Source organism: Cygnus atratus, chromosome 23, assembly GCF_013377495.2.
Source record: "Cygnus atratus isolate AKBS03 ecotype Queensland, Australia chromosome 23, CAtr_DNAZoo_HiC_assembly, whole genome shotgun sequence".
Classification (NCBI taxonomy): Eukaryota; Metazoa; Chordata; class Aves; order Anseriformes; family Anatidae; genus Cygnus; species Cygnus atratus.
In genome coordinates, this window is record NC_066384.1 from 7,478,679 (window position 1) to 7,487,993 (window position 9,315).

Sequence of the window (9,315 nt, forward strand, 5' to 3'; positions counted from 1 at the left end):
CAGGGCTGCAGGGTAGGCAAGCATTGCCTATGCAGACAGCAGAGGACACTTCCTTCATCAGCTATTGGTAACAGGCTATTTTTGGAAATTCTGTATAACCAAAGTGGTCCTTCACAGTTTATTTTTTCCTAATTTAGCACCAGAAACACGTTTAATTTAAAAAAAAAATCATATAAATATTTGTATATGTATGTATATGCATATCAGATATATAATATGTGTATTCTGAGCTTCCCTACTCATTTCAAGTGTTTTTTCTTTTAGGGTGAGTTGCCGCTCTCCAAAGAAAGTGTAACATAACAGGAATACACAAAGTGTTAAGCACCCAGACTGAGCAAAGCTTCTACCTAAAAGGAATAAAAAATAAACATGGCAGAATTTACAGGTTATAAGGAGACCTCAAATCGGCATCTACGATTCAAATTGCAGAGTCTTAGTCGTCGCCTTGATGAACTGGAGGAAGCAACCAAAAATCTCCAGAAAGCAGAGGATGAGCTGCTTGACCTCCAGGACAAAGTTATCCAGGCAGAAGGCAGCAATTCCAGCATGCTAGCTGACATTGAAGCCCTACGGAAAAGAGTGCTAAAGATTGAAGGCAAGGATGAAGAAATTAAGAAAGCTGAAGAGCTTTGCCGGTTAATGAAAGAAAAACTTCAAGAGGAAGAGAGCCTCACCCGAGAACTGAAGTCAGAAATTGAACACCTGCAGAGGAGAATGGCAGAGCTGGAGAAACTGGAGGAGGCCTTTGGTAGGAGCAAGAATGACTGCACACAGCTGTGTCTTAGCCTCAATGAAGAAAAGAATTTGACCAAAAAGATATCTACAGAATTAGAAGTACTTCGAGTGAAAGTTAAAGAACTTGAAGCATCTGAAGACAGGCTGGATAAAACTGAGCAGAGCTTAACGGGTGAGTTAGAAAAACTGAAATCTTTAGCACTAACCTTTATCAGTGAAAGAAAACATTTTAATGAAAGAGAAAAGCAGAATGAGAAAATAATCCAGGAGCTAACACAGAAACTAGAACAAAACAATAAACTGAATAGGGCAGATCAAACTAGAAATGCATCCAACTTGCTAGAAAGGTCATCAAATAATCTCCTTGACAGAAATGATTTGAGAATTGAAGATGACTTGACTTCTGCATTGCCTTCTAAAGAGACCAGAAGGAAGGGAAGTGTGGATTACCTAAAACATGTAGAAAATGAAACCAGGAATAAATCAGAAAACCAAAAGAATAAAAATCAGGAAGACAACAAAGTGAAAGATCTCACCCAAGAAATTGAGAAACTTAAAACTCAGATCAAGCATTTTGAATCTTTAGAAGAAGAATTGAAAAAAGTGAGAGCCAAAAACAATGACCTGCAAGACAGTTACTTGAGTGAACAGAATAAAAACAAACTCTTAACTGGTCAGTTAGAAGAAATAAAAATGCAAATAAAGAAACAGAAAGATCTGGAAAATGGAGAGGTTGAAAATGAAGATAGCTTTTCTAGCAGGGGAAAACATGACAGACCTAAATACAGAGGTGTTGCAACAGATTTAACAGCCACCAAGCACAAGCCAAGGGAGGTTTCACCTCAGCAGCGCCGGGAAAGAGTAAAGAACAGAGATTTCTCCTTCAGTAATGACAGCTACAGCCATGGTGGTAAGCAGGTACCCAGTCCGAGTTTAATGAACAGAAAAGCAGGAAAAGCATCCAGTGTGGATGCTGCTGCAACAGATATGAAAAGACTGGAAGAGAAATCTTCAGTTTCCACTTTTTCATCTGGTCAGAAGGAAGCCTCCATCGTGCAGAACGAGGGGAAGAGACCAAAGGAGCAGCCATCTGTCCTCAGTCGATACCCTCCTGCTGCACATGAGCAGAAATCTTGGAAAACACCTTCTAAACCTGTTGGTGACACAGGCCTGAGATCCAAGGCTGAAAAACCATCTCAAACACTCCGGGGCAACTGCCAAACCAGCACTGACATACGGGATGACAAGTCGAGCAAAGGTGAATTAGTGGCTTCTTTAGCTGAGAAGCTGAAAACAAACCAGGCAGAAGTTAGTGACTTCTTGGGGGACACACTGCTCCCCAGGGGTAATTATTCCTCTTCCAATGGCATGGCATCAGCATACAGGTACCACCTCTCCTCCCACACATTGGCATCAGATTGCATTGGCACTAAAACAGAAGCAATGAACACCTTTGCAGCATCACACAAGCAGCCCTTAGAGGGAAGGGCTAAAAGAGCAATAATCTCCCAGGAAAGAGAATTCACAGACATGTCACTTGAAAACGCAAAACCTTCACCAACAAAGCGTTCACATCACTCAAGGAGTCAAGAAGACGTTCTACAGATTCTTACAGGTCCTGATAAAGAAGACACAGAGCAATCTTCAACTTCAGCAACAGATCATGTAAATGCTGGCTTAAAAACAGACTCCAAAACCATCCGGAGTAGTCATGACAAACTTAATTCAGATGAAGAAACAGGAAGAAGCAAAAAAACAAACGCTCAATCAGATTTTGAGACAAGGAAGAAAGCCAATTCCAAGCAGTTCTCCAATTCCAGGGGAGTTTTTAGAGCATCTCTCTTTGAAAATGACAAAAACACTGTACATGATGAAGACTCCACCAAGTGTATAAAAGCATCAGATGCCAGCACTGGAGGATTTAAATCCAGAAGGTCATTCAGCCCAAGAGAAGCTCTGAGATCAAAAGCCATCATTAAACCTGCAATTGTTGAAAAGGACATGAAGGCAGTCATGGGAGGGACTACATCTGAGGCAGAGTCAGAAAAACAGAAGTCTAGTTTTAAAACGGTAACAAGTAAAATGACAAGCAGCATCACGATCTTCCCCTCTGAGCCAACAGCTCCAAGGCCCAGTGCAGACATAGCAGCAAAGGAGAAGCATGTTACCACCAGCAACATCAGAGTTGCTCTGAATGAGCCCTCGACAATAACTAACAATCTCTCCCCACCCTTCGAGGTATCAGTTAATAGGAGTGCTCTGAAATTATCTGAGGCCGACAGAATTGGAGAGGCGGCTCTGAGAGGTAGAACAGAAACAGTGGTCTCCAGAAGCAGCATTGTAATAAAGACTACTGAACTCTCAGAGAAGAACAGTGAGTTGCCTTCAGAGACAATCAGCTCAAAGAGCCACGGCTCTTCAGATGCAGTTTCGTCTGAAACAAAACATGTGACTCTGAGAAGTTCATGGAGAACAAGACAAGGCTTACATTCCGTGGAGGACTCTCAAACAAAAGTAGAGAAAAATGCAGCTTCCAGTACTACAAACAAGTGCACGTCCTCAGTGGACCTCTCCGAAATGGAAGGGAACAGTGCACGAACAAACTCCTTGGAGCAGACCTCAGCAAGAACCAGTGCCACAGCTAATTCCTGGAATGCCCCTGAACTGGGGTCCCGAAGGACCAAAAGTAACTTAAGTGCATCAGAACTGCTAATGCGCAGGAGCTACACCAGTGATCCTACAGTGGCTGCTACATGGCACCAAAGTACATTACCTGTAAGTGTGTTACATTAAGCGCTCTTGCCTTTCAACTTGTTTTAAAGTTGTCTGTTAGTTGTAGGGCACCTGATTTGGAATTCTTACGGCTTATTTCCTGCCCTCATCCAACTCCTGTCAAACTCAGTGGAGTATCTTGTAAAAAGTATGTGTAAAGAAATCTAGATTTATTGAAATTAGATCTACTTGCACTGATCTTTTAATGCTATGTGAATAATAACAAACTGATATCTATTTGGTCTTTCCAAGATCAGAGAAGATACGGTCACAGGGTATGTAGGATATGATAAGTTTTTCAGAGTGGCTTTGCATGGCACAGTCAGCTTGGAGAACCACCAAAAGAATGAGGCAAATGAGACTTTTATAGGCTTGTGCCTCCGGGCAGCTTTAGCTCTGTTTGCTAAGGGCTGCATGATTTCCTGCATGCAAAACCAGAGCCCACTTCTGGACTCTGGTGTGGAAATGCTTCCTGGACATCTCCTAAACAGACCAGTGATGGCTGGTTACATGGGAGGGTTGCTACCTCCTTGGTCTGTATCAATACACTGTCTGAAAAGTGAGAGCCACAGGGATGGCTTTCCTCCTTTCCTGTTCTTTTGGGTGTTACTAATGAGGAGTCCACCTGAGTGGGGGCAGAGAGTGGCTGGTGAGATGCACTTGCCAATAGTTGCAGACCCCAGCATATTTTAAATCCACCCACTGGCACCAAGTGGCCCTCCAGTCTGTTAAACCATGTGCTGATTCCCACTGCACCTACTGCCTCTGCTCTTTACTTAAAGCTGATCTAAGCAGCCACTTCCATTTCCAGCCACCTAGGGGAGCCTAGGTGAGTAATCTGATAGTACTGTTGACAGAGGGGACAAATTCACAACCAGATGATTGTGGCATTGACAAAGATGAGATGGTGCCGATGTACAAAATCATTCCACTTCTCTGGCAATGAAAGGCACAGAACACTTTGCACCATTGCATTTACTCTGTAGAGTCTATTGCCTAGCATTAAAATGTGCAAGTTGGCTTTCCAGCTGTGTTTGGACACTAAGAATGCATCAGGCATGATTGCTGGCATTCATCAACCTCAGTGAACAACCTAAATTTCCTGTATTGAAGGGGACAGTGAGGAATGGGATCACCCAGACAATGTGCTTGAATGGATATTATAGGGAGAAAGGTCTGTGCAACCCTACTTCTGTTACAACTGTAGTTGTGAGAGTCCACGCGACAATATTCTCCCTGGCCATGGTCACTGGTGTGCTACAGGCAGTCTGTACTTCTCTTCCATGAATCCAGGCAGAACTGACAGTCTCCTTTTGCATAGTGTTGCTTAGGAAATGGGAGAACCAGCCCTGGGCCTCCCACTGGCCCAGGAGTTTGAATTCATGGTACCCACAAACATGAGTCTTGCATCTGAAGAGGCCTTTCCTTGCAGCTGGGCTAGCATGCAGCCAGTCATGGAGCCCCAAAGAGAAGGTGAGAAGACATCTGCCTTGTTGGCCAAACGGCTTAGCTGAGAACAGACGATTCTTTCCTCTCAGAAGATCTGACTGTCCAATTTAACTCTTCTGAAAATGGTAGTTCAATGTAGTGCAACCCAAACAGTTTCTGACAGCACCCTGAAGCGAGTCAGCCTCACAAAGCTGGCAATGCTTTTAGGCATTTGCAGGACCTGTTGCTTGCAGGGAAAAAAACAAACAAAAACAAAACAAAAAAAACACAACTCGGGTAGGCAATGATGTGGGTGTTCATGGGCTACCATGCTAGCTAAGGAACAGTTCCCAGAAAAATGAAACTTTAGGCAAGTGCATATTTTTCTCCCATATTTCCCCTAGCAGTACATCCAGGACTGAGTGTAGGTCTGCAGTACAGTCTGCAGGTGGTCTCAAGGTCAGTTAGCTCAAATTTGCTTGCTGTGCAGCATGCCTATGACAGCAGCTGAAGTGTACCTTACAGAGAGCGTCCTAACCTCTATGTGTCTCACTATCTCTGATGAACTAGCTAGCTTCCATCCTTGGCCATATGTGGAGTGATAGGTAGGCAGGCAAGCAGACGTGTGGTTAGTTCACACAGGGCTTTTGAATGTTGTGTTATGTCCTTCTCTGCATCTTACCTAAAAATAAAATCACCCAGATACCATGTAGTCAGTATTCTCAATTCATGGCCATAAAATAAGTACATTAATAGCATGTAAATGAGCAGCATGAAGTTACCCTGAAAGACTGGTGATACACAGGTATACCAGAGCAATCCAAATTTCATTTAATTGTTTTTGGGCAGCTCAAAATATTGTTTATGCCCTCAGGAAAAAAAAAAAAAAAAGTATTTGCCTTTGAAGGATATCTTTAGATTAACATCACAAGCAGTCTTTTTCTGATGGGATCTGTGTTTCTGATAAAGATGTTCCTGTTTCATTGGTGGAAGACTCAGCACTGTTCAGTGCTAACTAACACGGAGCAGCTTTCCACATTCAGCTTTCCTGTAAAGACGTCACTGTCACCTCAGCACCCCGCCCCCCCCCCCCCCAACACCTACTCCAGCTCCAATATTCAAAGTCTCAGATCGCCTTAAAAATCCTGTTTTGAAAACACAGGGTTGGTGCTGGTTTTGTAAGAACCACATCGTTCTGTCTGTGTTCTCTGTGAGACGCTCATTGTATCTGATTGTTTGCTGCAGCAGAGCAGGAGGCTTAGCCCCTGCCTCAGCCTGTCTTTTGGGTCAGATCCAAACTGAGCACATGGAAATAATTCTTGTAAGGAGATGCCAGGCACAAGGTGTAAATTAAGCCTTCGGTTTGTTTAATTGCTGATGTAAGCAAACAAGCTACACAAGCTCAGCTTTGAGCAATATTGCACTACAGAAGCTCTTCAGAGCTCTGCTTTGGGTAGGTGCTGTAGGATCAGCTGTAGGCACTGATGGATGGCATGTTGCAGCTTGAGGACTTGCTCCCTCTAGTGCTTACAGGCAGTTTTTCTAGGCTTTCATGAAAGACGAGGAGATGCAGCACTTCAGTCATTCGGATGGTCTGTGTTTCAGATAATGAAATAAGTATTTCTCTGGCATGATACTTGCTGAAAATTTGCAGTGTCTGATTTAGTGCAAAAGTTAATAACAGGAAACTGTTATTAAGCCGGCAACTGTGCAAGATATGTGCTTTTTTTTTTTTTTTTTTTTTCTTGTGGCTGTGATATTAATGTGACTGCCTTGGACTTGGGTGGTGTGCCACAGATGTTAGATTAAAAACCTAAAGGTAGGCTTTTCTTCGTATGTACCTTATGGGGGTGGAGGTCTCATGGAAGTCTCCCTGACAGTATCCAGGGATGCCCGCTCTCTCCTCTCTTCTGCTCAAGGATTAAGAGAAATGGCACCCATCACCATTGTATCCTTGCTGACTCCACATCAGCTTCCAACTCAAGCAACCAGTCATGCCATATTACTGTTTTTTTTCTTTCCTTCTTCTTTCTTTATACCTCAGTAATTTTGTCCAAGGACTTGAGTGTGTTCTGTGTGAATTCTAGGGTGCGAGGCATTGGTGTTACTATCTGTTCAAAGCAGCTTCCAAGATCCTCGTCAGTGTCCAGCTGATTTTTCTCTGTAATACAATTGCCTCTTGTGCTGAGCCACACCAACCCCGCTGTGGTATAGTCTGAGGAGGCTCTCTGACACATGGTGGGTGGCCAGCCTGACTATCCTGGCTGAGTTCCTCACCTGTGAAACTCTTTGAGACCAGAATGTCTGGTTTCAGTCATAAACCTCAGGCTGCCTGACAGCAGAGATTGGACTGACACTATGAGATGCTCAAGGGGGTGGAGCACCTCTGCTTATTCCGGTCACCTCAAAAGACATCAGCAGAATCGGAAGGGAGATGCCCATCCTTTGGTAAGCCGTCCAGGTTCAGCAAGATACCAATATCATTAAATTAAAATTCTCACCTCATTTTTAATGGGCACCCTGGCCCACCATGGTTATCTCTAGCCCATAGTCTGTCAGAAAAATCAGTTGGAGGTGCCAGCGTGACCTGTCCCTTTGTTGTGCCTGTTCTCTGAGGTGCCACTGCTGACATCTCCCTTTTATTGTGAAGTTTGGGTCATAAGAAGAAGAGGTCAGGTCTAGTAGTTGCTAGATGCCTTCCCAGATCAGCAGGTGTTTGCCATCCAGGCATACAACATATCACAGCTCTTTGCTGAGAGCTCATCAAATCCTGGTGCCTGTCTCAGAGGTCTCTCTGCCAGGCACAGGGGCTGGTGCCTCTCTCTTCCAGGCTGTTCCTTTTACCCCAGGGCCAGGGACTGAGTTTGTTCCACCAGCATCCAGCAGCATTTGCAGGACTGTGCACTGCTTGTTTCAGCAAACATGATATCATCCCCAAAGTCAGATCAGATATGGCTTGCAGTAGTGCAACACCAATTTTTTTTATTTTTAATATTGCAATTGTATTTCTGTAAGCAAAATATAAGTTCAACATTACAATGATCTGTTTTGTATCTGATGTTGATGTGACAGTGCCTGGAACTGATGTGACAGCATGCTGGAACTTGTGGATGACAATGTTCTCAGATGAAGTTTTCCAGACAGTGACATCAATAACAAAGGCACTGCTGTCTTTCATTTTCAGGGAACTGACGGGTGGATAGGGACACCTCACCTCTGCAACTCACAGCAGGGTAGAGGCTCAGCAAAAGACACAGTTGTCCAAAACAGCTTTGAGGCAGACTGTAGGCACCTGAATCCCAGAGTCTGATCCCATAGAGGTCCTGGCAGACATTCAAGAAACCATTAGTGAGTTTGAAAGTACTGTTCAGATGCCTATACTGGGAAAACAGTGTAGGAAACTCCCACATCACAGCCTCATTGCCAAGAAAATAAAAGATTCAGGTTACCGGTCATCTCCCACCCGTGGTAGCTTAACACTTAGAGTTAATATTTTTAAGAGATTGCTTGATTCACTAAACTGGGATTTTCTGCTGCCAGTAGTCCCTCCTGAGTCTCATGGATCAATCACAAGCACTAAAGGCTCACAGCTGGACAGAGGACTCAGCACCCAGAACTTTATGATGTAAATTATTGAATGGATTAAAAAAATTCTTTGCGAGCATATATGTGAAGACTTCCTAGAGCTGGTCTGGTGGCCTGGGCACCCTCCTTGCCAAAAGTACTCAAACCAGAGCCTCACACTGCAAACCTGGGACCAGGAACCTGGAGCTATTCCAGACCTTGCTATAGCCCAAAATCCTAATTGTATAATTGTATAATCCTATAGTCCAAATCCTCTTATTTTTCTTCCCACAGGATGAAAACAAAGATTTTGTGCCCAGTTCCAGAAGAAAACAGTTCGGCTCTTCTGAGTACCTCTCACAGGTTGACACACCAGGGAAAAGGCCAGCCACCAAGATGGAACTGCAGGATGCCGATTCCAACCCCTACCCACCACTGAGTCTCCAATCAGAAGAACAGGTATGCAAGTTCAAGGCCCATGTATAAAAGAGAGTTAGCAGGCAAGAAGCCAACATCTGAACTGACCTGTCAGTAACATAACTCAGTGAGCTGCTTGCCCAAATGAGGATAAACCTCTCAGGAGAAATCCAGTCTTAGATTAGTGCTTCCCAGAGGTGGAGTGTCTGCATCACTTTAGTAAATTACTAGTATTTCCTATAGTGGTAAGAAAAAAAAAAAACAAAACATTTTTCTATATTAAATTAATTTTAACTATCTCTATGGCTAAAGGCATCCTCCGTGGAATAAAAGCCACTGCACCTAGTCATCCCCGGCCACCTGTTTTATATTGGACACAACCAGAGATGATGTGGGGAG

At 43.7% G+C, this 9,315-nt stretch overlaps 1 protein-coding gene across 12 annotated transcripts in view; it reads left to right on the forward strand.

Moving 5' to 3' along the window:
* Positions 1 to 9,315, forward strand: part of LUZP1 (leucine zipper protein 1) — a 97,188-nt gene that overhangs the window by 34,597 nt on the left and 53,276 nt on the right. For all 12 annotated transcript variants that reach the window (XR_007709122.1, XM_050715237.1, XM_035565113.2 and 9 more), the window contains 2 exons: positions 265 to 3,510; positions 8,794 to 8,958. Coding sequence is in view for 11 of the 12 variants with exons in the window: in XM_050715237.1 (XP_050571194.1) it covers positions 370 to 3,510; positions 8,794 to 8,958 (3,306 nt within the window). In the remaining variant the exon portion in view is untranslated. The remainder of the gene's footprint in view (positions 1 to 264; positions 3,511 to 8,793; positions 8,959 to 9,315) is intronic.